The sequence below is a fragment of the Catharus ustulatus genome, chromosome 4 (assembly GCF_009819885.2).
Source record: "Catharus ustulatus isolate bCatUst1 chromosome 4, bCatUst1.pri.v2, whole genome shotgun sequence".
In the NCBI taxonomy this organism is placed as follows: Eukaryota; Metazoa; Chordata; class Aves; order Passeriformes; family Turdidae; genus Catharus; species Catharus ustulatus.
The window spans coordinates 37,287,010-37,306,266 of NC_046224.1; the positions used below are offsets into that span (position 1 = coordinate 37,287,010).

The following is a 19,257-nucleotide window of genomic DNA, read 5'->3' on the forward strand; positions in this document are numbered from 1 at the left end:
TCTACATTGAAGTAGATACATAAATGAGTAAGATGTCTTTTAATAAAATAGATTTACAAATCTATTTTTTAGTAATAAAAATTATCTATTAATTGGAAATGAGGTAATGTGATTAGCTAAAAACCCTTATGTGGAAACTGTTATTTACACATTTCTGGAAAAGGGGATTTCAGATGTTGTGGTTCGTTACTCTTTCCATAGAACAGTCTATTAGTTCTGTTTGATTCCTGGTTCATTGACCAGACACACAGAGTCATTCAGATCTCATTGTATCTATCTTGCAGTCACAAAACAACATTAAGGACTTGTTTCTGCTGTCAGTAAAACAGAGTTGTGTGCCCTGATGCAGTTGCTTCAGCATGATCACACACAAATTATCAGTAATAGCAATTCAGTAGCCTGCTTCTCCATGAGCAGACCTAAACCCTAACTTTGTAGAATAAAGACCTTTTGTAATTTTTGAAGGAAAATAATTACTCTACCTACACAAAAGTTTAGTTATTGAACTTCAAGATCTCAGTTACTGAATGAATCTGAAATCTGAGCGGACTGTTCTGCACATTTTCATGAACTGCACATAACCCCCCTATTGAAGTGAAACTTGTAGACCAGTGCTGTTCAGTAATTCATACTGTGCACTCATTTATCTAATTAGTTACATTAATGCCAGTGGGACTTCTAGCCTTAATATACTCCATGCTTCAGACAGAATTATGGAGAAAAATGCACAAACTAATTTACATTCCATTGGCAAACCAAATTCCATTCCAAAGGCAAACCTTTTCACAATAACATTTTCTTCTGTGAAACTGGAAGATATTTATATATCATATACTAATCTTTATGTATATGCAACATATGTTTATGTGTATATGAAATGTGCTTTGAACACAACTCCCGTGTACTCCTTTTTCAAATGCATAAGTTTTTGCCTAAGTTAATAGGTATAGATATTTCAAAGTATTTGAAACTTTTTTTTGTTGTATATTGAAAATTAAACTTTTCAAAGGCTTCTTGAAAAGAAACTCTGTCCAAATATTGCTTTTCAGATAAAACAGATTTTCCTTCTCTTTTAGGAAATCCATCCTAGACATGAAAGTCAGTCTTGTTAAAAATTGATCTAATCAATCTATTTTCATATGGAAACTTCAATTTTATGAGATATTGGCTAACAATATAGAACTAAAACTGTTTTATTTATGATTTTTTTGCAGGTTTCACTGCATTACCTGCAGCATACAGATGCTTAAACGTAAGCATAGGTTAGTTTATAGTTTTGGCTTTGATGTGCTTGTGGCATAGTCAAAAAAGGAAATTTCACACAAAATATCACTTATATCAAGCCCACAATGCCATACTATACCAAAGCAATCATCAGATAATACTTTAGACATGCAATTTCTGGGAAACACTAAGTATATTTTGTCAAATACTTTGAAAACTCACTGTCATACAGTTGCCACCTACGCTGAAGTTAAAATATTGACATTGTAATAGAAAGAGATTAAGTTTCAGAGACTTCAACTTTTATTGATGTAATTTAGGACCCGCCACAGGTCCCTTAAGATATGTTAGAAAAATACATCTGCTGTGAGGATAAAATCACAAGGAGCCATCAGGCTAAGTCAGGAGACATAACATTTAATAATCAGCTGCATGTGAAGACCCATTGACTTGATGAATGGTAAGCACTGTACGGAGCAAAAAGTCTTACAGAACATCCATCACAAGTGTAGTAATGAAGGGGGCAGTTCCTGTCTGTATTTTTTTAATTATTTGGAGGGGTTCATTAACACAATAGATATAAATGTGATTTTCTCTTTCTCTTTGCATAGTTGTTTCTAACTTCACACAATGATGGGAATTAGATGTGAAAAAGATTAGCTTGTAGATTAGCATTTATTTCTTTGACTTGTAAGTGTTTATAAGGCAATAAGTACATATATTCACTAGGCTGCTGCTTTCCAAATTCTCCATTGATTTCTCTTCTGCTATTTCAAAGTCACCTTTATTGAGATATGCATCTGCTACATCCTCTTGTCAGAGACAGGATGCTAGACTGAATAGACTTTCAGCTTAATCCAGTCTAGCTGTCATAAAGTCTTACAAGCTGTAAGCTCCAGAAATGAAAAGGATCAAAATTATTAGTGGAGACTCAAAAATATAATACAACCATACAAAATAATTACTATCAGGACTCCTTTACTTTACAAACATATAAAATGAACTTACTTTGAGGGTGAGAAGAGGGAAAAAAATCCTTCCATTAGAAAATATAGTCACAAAGCTTTGAACAAATAAATTCACACACTGCAGAGTACACACACACACGCATGCAGGCAGGCATGCACGTATGTACACACACAGGTGCACACATACATGCATACATACACACATGCTTAGAGTTTACACTGCATTCTTCTGATGCCATGATTATTATTTTATTTGTACACCCACCTTTACTGCACATTCTAAACAAACAATAGACAACAGTGTAAGGACTTTTTTTCCTTAAAACTGCAACAAAACAAGTCTCAACATTTGCAAAACATTCCTTTATTATTAGAAATAAATTATTCTGTATAAAAATTAGCATGCATTGACCATTGCATTTATTTTAGCATAACCCAGGACTTAATTCAGTCAGCCGTCACAAGAAATAAACTCATCTTCTTTTACGAGTTGAACAATGTAGGACAGGAAAGGAAATTGTCACAATCACAAAAAAGTACTTACAAATATAACATCAGACATGATTTATTTCAACAGCATTTTTTTCACAAGCTAACATTTGTTTTCCTTTTGTGATTTGCTTCCTTTTGTGAATGAACAGTTCAGAAGCTTGACGCTCTGTCTCTATGTTATAAAACTGGATTTTTCCTTCCCCTGTCTCTTTTTGCCTTTTGCTTTTGTTTAATCCTTGTTCTTTAGGAGACTGACTATCGATTTGAATGTAGTCTACTGATATTTTCAAGACTGAATTCTGGTGGTGGTAAAGTCTATGTTTGCAAGATCCAGTCCTGCAGATCTTCCAGTGAATTTCATCCCTGCTCAGTCTGCCTGATTGCTGTAACTGACATAAGTTGTCTTGGTAGAGGAGGCTGTAAACCAAAAAAAACCAAAAACAAACAACAACAACAACAAAAAAACAAAGTTCAGGATTTTTAGAATCAAGAGAGGAGGAAAAAAAAACATATTACCATTTGAACATAGACAATGTCCTACTGTATTTCCAAACAATATGGTCTATGTTCATGGAATAAAAAATGTTTAAGGATGTATAAACTGGATCTCAATTTCAGTATTCATGACCACTTATTTTGTTTATGACTTGGGAAAGCAGAGGTCAATAGAAAGGAAAAATGATGAGTGGTTTCAGCAAACCCACAACAGAGTTTCAACACCTGTTATTATTTTGTCTGAATTCCATATAGACATTTATTCTTTAGAGATTGGCTTTTTCTTTCACTTCTACTGTTTGAAGACAACTTTTAAGCTAGTGGTGGTTTGTCCATCTAGAAGGAGACTTATGCTCCTTGAAAGGAAAAAAGCCTAACCCTCTCCAAATTAGAGAAACTGAGCAGATAGTCCCTACAGAATATGTTATCTGGAGAAAATTATGGTCTCCTTATGTTGATTGTCAGCTGATCATGTCTTCTTTTGATCAAAGCTGATAGTCCTTGTTCAGAATGAGGCAGTACGTTAAGAGAATTAAACAGATCTACTATTGCAAAACTGAACAACTAGGAATCTTTTATGAAAGTTTGTTTCAGGTTCTAGCCCTTACATCTTTGCTATTGAGAAATATTAAAAAAATATGCTATAAAAATATGACTCAAGACTTATCATTCAAGGTTAATGTGTTGGTTAGAGGAGAAAAGTGGTCACATCAGGTCTCATAGTTCTCTAATTTTAAATCAATTTGGTACATGGAAAATCAGACCGCTGGAGGACTGAGTCTTTTTTTTCTCTATAATAAGGTCTATGTTACACTGAATAAAGAGGAATTTGACTTTCTAAATATGTTTTATATTCTGTCTAATACAGACATGTTCTGCTTATGATAGTGAAGACTGCAGCTGGCAAGATGAAAAGAACAGGATGCCAAAAAAGTTTTCTGATCTACAGATTCAAATTTTCTATTTCCACACCTTTCTTAAATTTCTTTCTTTTTTCTATATAGAGTCTGGTGAGAACAGCTGAGATAGATAGGAAAAGCATTCTTCATGCTAACTCCTAAATTCAGCCCAACAATCTGATGATTTGTGAAGAACAGACTACTAGAACTGAGAAATTGTAGTTTCTCTCTTCTGGGTCACGGATTAAACTAAATAAAGAATTACGAAAATTAATGCAACTTAATAGTGATTAGTATAAATTTACTTTTTGATTTTTGTCATGTTTTCTTAGATTTTCTGAATCTAATTGAATCTAATACTGCATTTGCCATTTTTTAAAGACACAACAGAACCAGACCCTTTAATTCACACATTACTATAATTTTCCCCTTAAGAATGTATATATAAGAATGAATAATCAAACAAAAGCTGCAAAATGTAACCTTTCACTTACACAGGTATAAAGAGTTAGCTTTTTCTAGACACAAAGTACTGGAATTAATTCTACTACTTTGTGTCTAGAAAAAGCTAACTCTTTAAAGGAATGCTTTAATGTTTTTGGCACACAAAGCAATTCTTTCTTACAGTTGATCACAATATTTGAGCACCAACGTGAAAGAGCTTTATTTGCATGTATTGGGATACTTGAAGCAATTATAGCCTCATTTACATCTTTCAGATCTTTCAGATGGGATGTACTTCTCCCGTCTGATCTCTCTCATGCTCCCACAGCTGGATTTCTGAGAGGATTCTATTTTTCCTTTTGGCCTGCTAAGTTCCTACTCCAAATAATGCAAGACTGATGAAATGGCACCAAGAACTACAAACAGAAGGATTTTTTTTTTCCCAGCTAATAAATTACAGACAACAGTTTGCACATCTGCAAACTCTGCACACTTGGGAACAAAAGGACAGAAAGATCAGAGCTAATTTTTTTGCCTTTCCCTAAAAGTAGAGTCAGATACCTGATCAGGTTAAGTTAGATTACCACATGACCTAGTATGGGCTGAGTTCTGTGATAACTCATGTACATGTGCATATTTTTAGCCCACAGCAATGTAACATAATCAGATTTATCACAACTCAGTAAGTTGAATTATGTGAGGACATTTGCAAGAATACAATACAAAATACAAAAATAGTAGCTACCATATCTCAGATGATACAGAGGAATTTGTTAAATTGTTGTAACTTTTTTTTGCATTTAATTGAGAATTAAAGAGCTTTGATATAATTAATCTAGAGTTGACCAAGAAACAAAAATTATCCAGTTGAGTTCTGAGTGTTGTTACTTTTAAAAAATATAGCATGGGAATTTAATGTAAACAATAGTTTGAAATATATTAAAACTAATCTTATCTCCAAACAATGTTTGTAGGTTTTTACTTTATAAATATTGCATGTGTCTTTATAGTTCTGTGGAATAATTCTAGAGCTCATGTTTGGGGACCTGAAGCTTCAGCAGCTGGTGTCCTGCCCTTTAAGACTGTTAGCATTTCATAATAATAGTATGAACCACATTTGGCAACCCTAGATGGTTGGAAAAAGTAATGGACTTGGCTGAAAATATTTCTGCGAATAAACACTCTTTTACAGCTCCAGTTACTATTTTGCTATTGTAATGAAACAAAAAGAAGAAGGAGAAATTAAATGAGGATCTAAAGCAATGTAGAAGGGTTATTATGATCTGACCTATATTCATTTAATGTACTTTTCATTGCCTTATGTAACCACACCTGAACGTTGTTTTTTTCTTTATCCTCTTTCCCAGAAACAATTTGATTTTCACTGGATATGGACCTATTCCCACACATAAACCCATGAATGTATTCATGTGGAAGACAAGATAGAGCAATGTGTGCAACATGGAACAGGACAAACTAGAAAGAGCAGAGTTGTCTCTGGATGGGGAGCAAAAGGGATTACATGACTATCTCATCCTGGCTCTCAGCTAGCTATGAGCATTGCTATCACTACTACTATTTGTGCTTGATAAATGGGGGGAAACACTCACTGCCCATTTCTGGTGTACTAGGAGTAGACTCATATTTTGCAATCAGTTTCAGATGCTATCACTGAAAAGAAAGATCTATCTCACATGGAGTCTGTAAAAAGAAATTTTGTGGTGTTGAGAGGTTGTTACAAATAACACAGTGAAAAGAACTTATGCTGCATTGTGCACTTAAAATTCACAGGAACCTTCAAAAGCTTTGACAATAACTATTTCAGGGAAGAGACAAACTCATCTTGAGGCCTAGAACTCCATTACATAGGGAAAGCTATCTGGAGTGCAAATGACTTAACTGAATTTTTGCCTATGAAGCATCATGATGGATGAAAACCTAGTCTGGATATACTCCTAGTGAGCTCAGAATTATATAGATGTGTTACTGTTCAAGTTAAGTTTAGAGCACAGTAAATAAGCATTACCCTGAACTACTGGAGAAGCAGACTTGCTTCCAGTAGCATCTGTTTCGATGAATTATGCATAATCATAGTTTAAGGAATACCAGACACAGCATTTCTTAATTAGGTACAGTAGATAAACATCAGATACCCAAGACTTTCTTATTAACACTCTTTCTCACCCTACTGTGAAAAGCCTGGTCTATCCTCTCCTTGGAAGTTCATAATTTTGCATACTCAGCAAAATCCATGTCCCTTTTCCTTCTGTTTTCTTTAGGTGACTTCTGAAGAGTTGCAAAATTACTGAGGTTTTCATATTCCTGTTCTATTATTTGATCCACAAAGAATTGCTGTGCCTTTCTTGTTTGTCCTTTGTTACATGTCACAATCTGAAGCTGTATAAGTCCATAGCTCCCTCTAGCAGTTTTACACATTTTGAAGGGTCACGAGTTTTTCCAGTGAAACAGTTTGTACTCAATATCCTCCATTCATCGGCAACTATAGTATGGTAGAGTTATGGACTACTTTTATATAGTCTTCAGTCTGGCAAACTCTGATAGATTTCAGTGGGAGGTTCATTTTTCAGAAATAATTACAATATTTTAATGCAAACTTGGTACTGCCTTGTCTCAATGTGCTTAACCAAAACAGTTCTTAACCTTTATCATCCAAAAGCAATAAAAATTAAAACCAAACCATGTCATTTGTAGTAAAATGACTGAAAATCTTAGCTGTCACAGCTGCTGCCCATCTAATGTGACATCTAACTTCTCAACAGAAAACAATTCTTCATTTCTAAGCACTGGGTATAAGGTTAATGTCTTTGCTCATATTCGATTATTTTTATTATTATGAAGTCCAGTTTATAAGATGACATGTCATGTGGTGGAATGGGAGCTATAACATCTGTTTTCTTCTATTCCAGAGCAACTTAGAGATGCAACAAGATTCAAGAACTTTACTGACATGGGAAATAATTTTCTTCCCATTAAAAAACTATGATATATCAGAACATGTAATGATTAAACTTCATATGAATTATCATGATTTTGTACGAAAATGAGTAAGACCAGAACAAAAACCTGGATGGGAAGCATTACGCTGGGAAGTGTTACTCATGAATTGTGGTAAATGAACAGTCCAACAAATATTAAGGTAGAAAGGTAAAAAGCATTATTTTCACTTCCATATCTGACTGCAAAATAAAAACAATGTTAGCTGTTTTCATTACAGTTTTTTTTCAACAGCCTTTGAGTTTTGAATATACAATGATGACCATAAATACATCTCATGAACTGTCAGGACATACCACTGCACAGCAATGTACAACACATCAAAATAGCACTAGCTAAAACAAACAATTTTTAAAAGATGTGGCGTTTCAAAATCTGCTTGTGCTTTTTTTTTCCTCTACTAGCCTCCCGTGAAAATCAATTTCTTTTAAACAATTCTAGACATTCCTGCATTCAGCAGTACATGAATTCTGACACATCTCTGGATTCATGCAGGACAAGCAACAAAAATAATTAAATTTATTATTAAAAGAAAGTGCATTCTTGTGAACGTACATCTATTAAGATGTGCTGCCACTCTTGACCAAGTCTACAGATGACTTACTGTTGGTTTCAAGACTTTCACACAGTTCAGTCTTGACTTCTCCGTTTGGTCTGTCATTTCCTTTTTGTGACAGTTTGCTTTGCATTGTAGCAGCTGTCACTACAGCCTTGAAGCTCCGCTTCCGTTTTTGAACATTCTGCTCTGGATGAAAAATGATAATATAAACCTTGGGCATGTAGAGCATGCCCAGAGACACAGAAGCACTTAAACTCATGGAGATAGTAAGTGTTGTTGTCTGGATGTACATCTGGGGAAGAAAAGAAACAACACAAAGATAATTGTTATATTGATTTAATATAAGAAGGAAAACAAAGTAGTTATCTTAAAAGTACTAGGTGGAAAGGAAACATCAAAAGGACCCTTGGCTTCGTTTGTTTTAATTATACCCGAGTATGGCTGTTTCCTATTGGGTTTATAACCTTAAGAGTAGGTGGTACAAACAACAATATTCATGAAACTTCATTCTCATAAAAGTAACAAAGATGCTGCAGCAAACAGATTTTTAGAAAGAAAAACAGTATGTCTGGACAAGAAAATAGGAATGACAATAGAGCTGGCCTTGTGTCATCCATTTTAACAGACAGAAGCCTCTACACCAATATGCCACATGGTGATTCAACAGTGTGTGCAGCATGGCTCAACTGACAGCAGCATAATGCAGAACCTAATGGAATCTTTTATAAAGTCTGTGAGTTTCAAGCTGGAAAAAAAAATTAGTTTCCCATAGTGATGATTGAATATTGCTGAGTGTGTTGGGGCAGTTGGGTTTTTGGTTGTTATCCATCCTACTTTTGAATTCTAATCACAATGCTCTGTTGGCACACAATAAAGTTATTAATATGTCATGGTCTTAACTAAGAAATCAGAAAATTGAGGAACCATGAAATTACCTCACAGAAGACCTCAGCTCCCTATAGATACAAAGGAAAAATTCGGCATTTCAGAGCGAGTCTATTTTTTGTTATCACCTACAAAAAGAAGGTAATTCTGTTCTTCTATAATACCATTAAAGAAAATTACAATGATCACTCTGTAAAAACAGCAGGCAGAAATTTCTGTTTGAAGAAGTATTCAGCTAATATATTAGCAATATTAATTGTAGTTCTCCTCAACATTTTTTTTTTCTTAGGAAATTATTTTTTATTAACTATATTATGAACAAAAGATTAGAGTGCTAAGTAGGAAATGTCTCAATAATCCTTGTTATACTGAAAAAAGATACTGAAGTAAAACATGCCCAGTGCCTTGGCAGATGATTCAGTGACATTGTCAGGCATGATTTTAAGCACTGGCCAACACTATCACATTAACCTGAAGATAAGGTGGTAAGTCTGTCTGCAATGTCAGCTTCAGACCATCATTTTTTATGAAGTGCCCTTGGGTGACTTGGCCCTTGGCAGAAAAGTAGACATATAATAAACTGTTGTGCACTATTATAGTCAAACATTTTTAATGTCTTTCAGCCTACAAAGTTTTTCCATTAGATACTTTCTCCTTAGAGATCACAAATAAACTGTTCTCTCTCACTTACAGCAATCTTAGGTAAGAAAAAAACATGGATTCTGAATGACCTTATAAAGTAATTGTATAATTGTACAGAAACACAAATACTATGCCAGATACTACCATAAAAAGAAGGATAGCCCAATCTAGTGTTCAAGAAAACACTAACAAATCTTCAAAATCTGTAAAAAGCTCAACCTGTTTTCAGGGACAGCACCAGCCTGAAAATCAGGACTGTCTTTGTTGTTGTACTGAGGAAAGTTACAGGAGTAACACCTTGCTTCATTTCAATCATGCATCAATTCACTACTTGAGGAAATAATATACTCTTTTCTTACACTAGTGAAATAATTCCATTCCTTTCAATCTCCAAAATGACAGTGCCTGAAAGCAGAGCTATATTGTGCATGAACATTTCTAATGAAAACATCACATGGTCACATTAATATGCAGGATTTTTCAGACTTCTGTGGAAGGACCTCTGTGCAGATGCATGTTCACATGCAGACAGCACCAATACATGTCTGTTTCTCCCTGAATCAAACTGACTGATCTCCAAACAAATTGGTACAGCACCGGCTTTTAGGGTTAAACATTGAATTAAGTGGCATCCAAAAGCAAAAGTATTTTGGTTCCTAAACATGAGTATATTTCCTAATGGAATTTTAAAAACTGAAATCTTTGTAAGCAATACATTTTAAAAACTGTATTGTGTATGAAAGTTCCATTAAACATATAAATTCTTTTTGAAGCCTTACAATTTTTTTAAATCCAAGTCATGGCAGTTAAGTGCTACCTAATGCTCACCTATGCATTCTGTAACAAAGCCTGGCATTTAAATGCATTTTGGGGGTTTTATTTATTATCAAGCACTCAAATTCTAAGACTTGTCTTCCTCTCATGGTTCAGTGTTAAGAGTGACATGACAAAAAGGATAAAGCTCCAAATGTTATAGGATAAAACATATGCATTACTTTCTTAGTAACATTACCGAATCTATACATTATAGTACATCTCAATGATCTTTCTAGCAATAAGAGGTGCCACAGTGCCAAGATCTTACAAATACTCAAGAGGTTTTTCTTAGTGTGTCAATGTCAGCTTGAAGGTTTACATTCTAAAGCTACATAAGTGAAATAACTCTGAATGTCATCAGACACTGAAAAGTTAAGATCCCATGGGTTTCAGCACAGTATTTTTCATGGCTTATGTCATTACATCTAATCTATTTTCATGCGGACTTAAGCACAACAGCCTATTTTAAAAAATCCAACCCAAAATCACAGTTTGTTTCATATCACTGATTACAGTTCATATGTGGTGGGGTTTATTTCTAATGATGGCTGTGTTTCTGAACCAACCACTATAATTAACGAAATACCAACACTAGGGTGAACTGGGAATTTTCTGACAGGACAGTTTTCAAATAGTGAATATAGTCTCTTAAGAGTTTCCGACTCAGGAATTCTGTTCTTCATGTATCCCCCTGACTACTTACCTTTAATAAAGCCAGTGAAAAAGAAGGGTTTTAAGACACTTGCTAGACCTTGAGGGAAAGGCCTTGAACATATCCTTACATGTACACATTGTGTGCCTGTGTACATCCATCTGACTTCATAGGCTAATGCAATTGCATACTCAGCTGGAGGCTGAGTTGTCCATGACAGTCTTCCTACTGTAATCATAGAATAGTTTGGATTGGAAGTGACTTTTAAAGGTCCTCTAGTTCAGTCCCCCTGCAGTGAGCAGGGATATCTTCTAGTAGATCAGGTTGCTCAGAGCACCTGACCTTGAATGTTTCCAGGCATGGGGCATTTGCCATCTCTCTGGTTGAACTGTTCCAGTGCTTCAACACCTTCATCATCAAAAATCCTTAGTACTAGTCTGGACCAACCCTCTTTTATTTTAAAACCATTACCACTTGTCCTATCTCAACAAGCCCTACTGTGTTTTTAAGTGATCATTTGCAGGCTGAGAGTCTGTTTATAGGACAGGAATATCTCTTGCATTTAATCCTTCGTATCTTTGGAATTCCCATTCTTGCAGCCCAGTGAAGCCCAAGTCTAGGAAACAGGATACCACATGCACTTGGTTTGACTTTTTTCTGACTCTTATCTGACTCTTATCTTGTTTTATTCCGGACAAGAGGACAATGATGTTTTATGGCTGTGCATTCTGGGTACTTTTATTATTCTGGGAACATAACTACCTGTAACTTTTACAGAATTAGATGCTCTAAAAATCAAGGAGCAAAAAAAGTAGTTCAGTTTAATAAGATATAAGGTCTGAATAATTTTTCATGTGCCTCACAGTGGTAGCTCACTTGAAGTTACAGGAGAATAAAGGTCCCTTTTTTTGCAATGATTCATAGTTACACAGAAATGAATTTCAGCACACCTCACACCAAAATCCCTTCTGAACTACAAACTTTTTGCCCAATAATGCCTTTCACAATGTAACAAAGACTACTATATCTATTCTTGTTCTTGACAGTCAGAGGGTACGTCAGAAAACTAAAATCACAGTAGCCCAAGGAAAAACATCCTTTAAACTATGGGAAATATCTGAGCCTAAATACCTTCATGTCTCCATCCTCCACCCCAACCTCACCCCAGAACTGATACAAGACTTTTTATGCACAATTTTAACCTCCATAATTCACACAGGATTCATCAAAATAGACACTCCCTTGTGTAAAAGATTTAGATCCTCACTGAGACACATTATTTCTCTATTCCACAAGTCACTTGGACCCTTTCCTCATCAGAAGGGTCCTAAAAGTTTGGTAGCATAGCCTTCAGATTATCCTAACTCTGCAGCTAAAATAGATAGCAGCCATTGATTGTAGGACTATTTATCTCTTTCTACTTTGAAACCTAAAATGTTACACAGGAAACATTGGGGCAATGAAATATGCTATTTTAGTAAAACTCAGATACTCTAATGAGTTCTCCAGTTTGAAAGTAGTTGAAACTGCATTGCCTCCTGAAAAAAATTTCTAGGTATCAAAGCAAATGTGTGCACTGAATTTTCCCAGTGTAGGTAGCTGAATGACTGCCTCTCAGCCAGGCTTCACTGCTTGGATATAAAATATTCCCCAAGACCCCAGCAATATCCCATCAATTTTGTGCTTGCTGAGGCAAAGTTCAACACAAACCAACTATTTTCACTAAAGGGAAGGAAAAAAAAAAGTAATAATGTCACAACCTTGTCCAGACTGCTTTTTTAAGTCCTCCCCTATTTTTACATGCAAGGTAATATTCAGAGTCTCTCTAGAACTGTTGATTTTTCTCATGCAGTTTATTTTTCTATTCGACTCAGTTTCAGTTAAGTCAAATAGAGAACAGGCTCTTAGTTGGTTCCCTAACCTGGTTTAAAAGTATATCCTGGAAAGGCAGGACATGTGGTTATTGTGATACAATATATTGTGAGTAAATTTGATCTGTTTTCCACTTTGTCACAAGCTCTCTAATTCCTTGTAGCTGTAACACAGGTGAAAAAGTCCAGCAGTGAGACAAGTGCTAAACCACTGAGGGAAGTCTTGGTACATCTCAAGCTATGAGTGTGCCTCGCACAGACTCAACTCAGCTACTTGCAGTCCAAAGAGAAGTGGATGTTTGAAAAGACACAGCTGGTCTAATGACTCTCATTGGCTAATTCTATACAATTTGCCCTTTTAGAAGCCTCTTTCTCCACAGGATAGAGGAATAGGCTTGGTATCAAACACTGGGGTTTGAACCATCCTGCTGAGACAGATAAACACAGGCACTCTTGAACATGCCCAACGTTGCCTGTAATAGAGCAGAAGATTGAATTATTATTTAATTTTTCCTTTATCCTTGTTATCAAATTCTATATGTCTCCCATGTGAATCTTCTCAGCTGTTTCAGCCAGTTTCTCCAACAAGCTTTGCTTCCCAATAGGGTTTTTTTTATATCATTCCCTCCTTTCACTCTTCCCTTCATTCTCAGGTGCTAGAAACCTTACCAGATCATTTCTATCCAGGAGATAAATGATACATCATAAAATGAAGATACATATCATCAGTCTACAGGCATCCCTCATGTTGGGAAAGACAGCAAAATGGACCTTCTTTCTTTTGGTGGAGGCAGTATGAGTCTTTTTATTTCAAGGAAGACACTGAAAGCATTCATAGTCATCTTCCCTGTGCTGCAGAACATAGAAGGCTTAGAAAAAAGACAGTATTTTTTTTTCTTCTAAAATAATGCACGTGCAATGCACTACAATCACTTTCTTCTGTGTTGCTGCTTGCTGAAGAGCTGACCGGCTGGCAAAAATTATGTTTCACAGACCTGTTCACAAATTAGAAAGGAATGCCATACAATGGATTCCACAGGAAAAAGCAATGAGGAAAAGACTGGATACAGACAAATATATATTAAATACATTTGAAACCAGGGGAATGTAAACAGGAGGCAACAATACTGGCAAGGTGCCTAAAACTAACCAAAGGATTCATGCTTCTCTGCAGAACTCCATAAGCTGACACTTACAGGTTTTTATTGCTTTCACTGCAAAACATGCTTTTCTATATTGACCTGTGTGAAGAAAAATTTTTGAAGGAAAACATAACAGGTACAAGTCAGTTATTGTTTTGCTCATATAACAAGATTATTTTCCAGGTATAAGAGAAACTTCACTGAATTGAATGAGTCTTCTTCAAACATTTGTTCAGTTAGAAAACATAGGAAGCTACAGTACTTATATGTCTTTTAGCCTTTTAAAGACATTCCTTACCAAACTAGCAATTAAAATGGGGCTTAAGAAAGAAAAGTGAAAGCCTTCTCACAAACATGAAAGTACAACATTCATAAGTTGATTATCTCAATAAGTAAATATAGGCTGTGATTCTTCACACAGCAGAAGAAAACAAATCCTGAGAAAACATATAATCTTTATTTTCAAATTTCTGCTGCTTTAGAAAGTTATGAGAAAGAAAATCTCTGATAACTGATTTAAAATTAAATGTGAGCCACATTTAAAAAGTATGAACTTCCATTAAGGCTTGGATGTGAGAGGAGCTATAAAAGTCTTGTATGTCAAATACATGTATGTACTTGCATTTCAAAAACTGAATTATGGTAAATATTTCACCTCAGATTTTCCACTTAAGACTAATTTTTACCATACCTGAAATATTTATAAAGGTAGGGAGAGGAGGAGGGAGGAGAGGAGGAGGAGGGGAGGGTCCAAGGAGATTTTTTTTTGTGGCTTTTCAATCTGTAAAGGGGGGTGGTGATGGATGTAAGAGACAGAGAGAGGCTTTTTACCAAGGCCTGTAGTGACATGGGAAAGTGTCTTATCCTGAAACAAGACAGATTTATACTGAACTTTAGGAAGATATTTTTTGCAATGAGGGTGAGACACTGGCACAGGTTGCCCAGAGAAGTGTTCAAGACCAGGCTGGATGGAACCTGGCCCAGTGAAATGTGTCCCTGCCCATGGCAGGGGGCTTGGAGCTGGATGATCTTTACAGGTGGCTTCCAACCCAAACTCTTTTATGATTCCGTGATTCATAGCAACATGACACTTTACATGCAGACAGTAATGTCCATTGTCATTTCTACTGGCAAATGTAATCTCTTAGCATAACATTCTAGAAAAACAGATTTTTTTGTTCTTTCTTCTCTTCCCTTTGCTTGTTTCAATATGACAGTTTCAGATGCTTTAGCTCCTCTGAATTTGCTAATTTCAAAAAGTTTTCTGTTGATATGTAACCCATGTAGACAGTTTTACAGATAACATCACAGAACTCTGGCATCAAAAGTTATGTTGGTTTCTGGCAAAAGTTGGAGAAGATTAGAAAAGAAGTGCTGCATTATCAAACATTCTGCTCATTAGAAATAAACAACATTTTTGAAGGGACAGAAATATTCAGCTTTGCTTCATCTGCAGCATTTATTACAATGTTATATTATACTATTAATAAACTGAAGTCTGATTCTTCACAGTGGTCCATCCTCAGGATATGCATGTCATAGAAAATTCTAAATACTGTCTTGCAGATTTTCAAAATAATTCAAAGTATCAGTATGTAAATTGACTTTTTTTTCTTCTCCTATGTTCCTATAACTAATTTTTCTTCTTATATATCACACTATCTTAGAGCTTGCATATACCACAGAACACAATTTGTTGCAGCATTATGATTTTTAAAGTACATGTGAGACATACCTTACTGCAAATAGTGTCACACTTTTCAGTAATTGACCAAAGACTAATCTCTATTATGTCTGTTGTAATGTGTATGTCAGTTCTGATGTTCAGGCATACTGAGCTCCAAAAGATCAAACAGAAATTTAGTACTTGTATGTTTTGTAAAGCTAAGCTAAAAGAACTTCCAAATACAAGTAAAAAGAATCCAAAAATGTAAAAACATAGTGAAAAAGACTGTGTTTCATGGGAAAACTGAGAAATGAGATTAATTAAAGAAATTCTTATTTATACAATGATTGAATCTTAAACATAATGTTCAAGTAGGATTTCATGGTATATTGTGCTACACTTAAGGTCTTTCTTTTGACAAAATACTGAACAAAGAGTTTATTGTTTGTCTAATTAAAATCTTAACAGCCTACCGAAAACCATAGCAAATCTTATTATCAATCCAGTTACAATTATACCAGCTTTTCTTTTCATATCATTTATTACAGGAAAATCTCATTAATAATATAGCTAAATTGTATGCACATAAACTTTGAGTATCAGTCCCTTTTATCCAGTGATACACACCTGGTCCCTGCTCCTCTGCTTCCTAAGGCCAACAGATTTAGCCCTCCAAAGGATAAATAGAAAGAAGGGGAAAAGACCGGTATCCCAAGCCCTTGACGTTGATGTCTGGTGTTCCTTCTCCCTTAGTCTTGGATCTGGCTGAGGTTGTATTCACACATTTTCTAATATTGTGTCCTTATTTCCTCTTTTAAAAATGATTTCTCTAAACTCAGTCTATCTGCATCCATTAACTGCTTATTGATTGAAATTAAGTCAGTTACTTTGTTACTGAGTGGTTTTCAGGTTTATTGGATCATTACCATGCACAATATTCAAAGATCTAAGCTGAAACAAGTAGGGCAGTACTCTCCCCTATGCTGGACAATTGTTACCACAGCCACCATGAACTCTGGATATTAAAAAATATATCCCAAAAGCCCACACTGACACAGCAATATAAAGTCTGTAGCCTTTTTCTAGTAACAACACAACCCCCATACATATTTATTGAGCTGGGTGCTCTGTAAAAGCTTATTTCCAACTTTATTTGATAAAAAATACTCTTTTATTATAGGATTTCCAAAGACCCTTCAAATTACTTTCATATTACTTTCAAATACATCAAAATTAAAATTTGATTTTGTCAAATACATTCTAACTTGCATAACCTATCTAGATAAAATGTAGCAGAATTTAGAGAATAATTTTACTTTTGAACTTTTATCACTTTTACAAAAAATTATTTTATATAAACGGTTTATTATTAATTAGGTCTACAGGTATCTACTTTGAATGCAGATTGAATTTACCCTAAAGCTAAAAAAATAGCAAATATGGAAGGTAGACTATTTAAAATAAATTCATGTCGATTCAAACATTTTCAATTATAATCCCTTTAAAAACGTAGGTGCTGCATTTCAGAACACTTAACACTCAAGGACTCAGTTGGCAACCCCAAAATTGTCACTTTCATATGCATAATTGCATAGTGATGAAAAAGGGAAAGCAAGAAAAATGCCTTATGGTGAACGTAGGAAAGATGTTGCCAATAAAAATAAAAATACATTGCCTGAATTTAATTCAAAAACCAGGATTAATATAAGAAGTAAATCTATGTTCTGTATAACACAAAGGTACATTCTTATAACTAGGATATATCACTGAGCAGAATTTTTTTCTTTGTCCAGGTTTGAAATACATAAAGTATTACAGTTCTGTCTTTTTAAAATTCCTAATGCTTCCTGAAGTTCTATTATCTATGCTCATAAAACATAGAAAAAGGTTAAACCTAAGTGCTGGTTTATTATGCTATTAACTACATTTAGTTTATTTTTTTTCTGAAGTCATTTAAATATTAATAATACCTGAGCTAAAGACATAACTATGTCTAGAAATACTTTAAAACAGCCTTTAACTGTGAAATAATTAACTTGCAACCAGGTTTTGTTTTAAAATATGTTTGCTTATTTAGTGCACATAGCTTAAGTGTCAGAGTTTAAGTACCTGATAGAGACAAATATTAAGTGAAGTACACTTGCTCAGAAGATAATTTTATTTAGCATCTTCAAGCAGGGCATAATTAAGTTACTCTGTCATGCAAAATGATGGAGGCTTAAGTAAGTAACAGCTGGTTACCCCAATGGCTGTACAACTGAAGGGCAGCCTTTGGCAGGAAAAGCTGTGCAAACACAATCAATACATTATGCTAATGGGAACAATGTAATGAGCAAGGAAGCAGCTAAAACAGAATGACAAAAAGAAAAACAAACAATCAAACATGTCCCTGCAGCCCTCAGCAAGCATTTCAATTGCAATTTGTGAACAGAAATCTTACAACGGCTGTACTCAAGTACTAGTCTTATCTAGAAATGTTTGCTGCATTCATTTCTTATGTCAGAATAAATTTAATGGCAGCCAGATGAATCCACTGATGGCTGCTGCCTTGGCTTCAATCAATTTACACCATATTACTCCAAGTGATGAATTGACCAAAACCTATAAACTAATAAAAATATTTTTTCATTAATTTTCTCTCTGATATTTTAGCAAAAATAAATTAACTAAACTGCAATATAAATTAGACTTAAAAATGTGCGTATTATAAAACCATTTCCTCTCTGCTGCTACTAATCTCTAAAGGTCTCACTTGAGTGTTTACTTGCCTTGGTGTCATTCTGATTTATTTTGTTCCATAATTGATTGTGACATTACTCCAGTATAGATTTTCTCTTAGATTTATTCACTGCAGAAGACCCTTGTGAATTCCCTAATATACTCTGGAGCAGGTAAAAAACACCCACTAACCTGAACTGGATTTTAGAAGCAGGTACAGGTTCTTAGCTCCAGTGCAGAGGGTAGGTATGCTGCATGTTGAACTCAATATGTTCTGTGCCACAGCTAATCCACAGCCCTTTAAAGAGCACTGTAAAAGACTTTGAACATAAGTGTTTTCAAATAAGACATTTGAATGAACCTGTTTGCATGCTAAATATGATTTGTTCTGTGCTACTCTGATAAGCTTTAAATTTCTTCTTTTTCTACCTGGGGAATTCTTAATGCAAAGCAGGATTCTGCTGGCTCCCACAGAAACGTGCCGTATTATCTTAGAAGACCATCTCTGTGCTATCTCAGAAGAGGATCTCAGGAGAGAACCAAGGTAGAGCACTGATGACATCTGTAACATCCCACTCCACCCCCCTGTCTTACCCATGCAAATTATCCTTCTAACTTTCACCTTCTTTTTGCGTGTTCAGGATAAATTGAATATTAGTCTTTTGGGTTGGTTCATTGGGTTTTCTGGTTTTTTTTTTTTTTTCAACTTAACTGCCACCTTCTCTGGTGAAGTTTCAATTAGTTTATCCCAGATAATAAAAGAGCAAAT

At 34.9% G+C, this 19,257-nt stretch overlaps 1 protein-coding gene across 3 annotated transcripts in view; it reads right to left on the reverse strand.

Moving 5' to 3' along the window:
• Nucleotides 1–1,504: 1,504 nt before the first annotated feature.
• Nucleotides 1,505–19,257, reverse strand: part of GRM8 (glutamate metabotropic receptor 8) — a 315,998-nt gene continuing 298,245 nt past the window's right edge. For all 3 annotated transcript variants that reach the window (XM_033057743.1, XM_033057746.1, XM_033057744.1), the window contains 2 exons: nt 8,142–8,388; nt 1,505–3,101 (listed from right to left, as the gene is read on the reverse strand). In XM_033057743.1, coding sequence (XP_032913634.1) covers nt 3,052–3,101; nt 8,142–8,388 — 297 coding nt within the window. In that variant the 3' untranslated portion in view covers nt 1,505–3,051. The remainder of the gene's footprint in view (nt 3,102–8,141; nt 8,389–19,257) is intronic.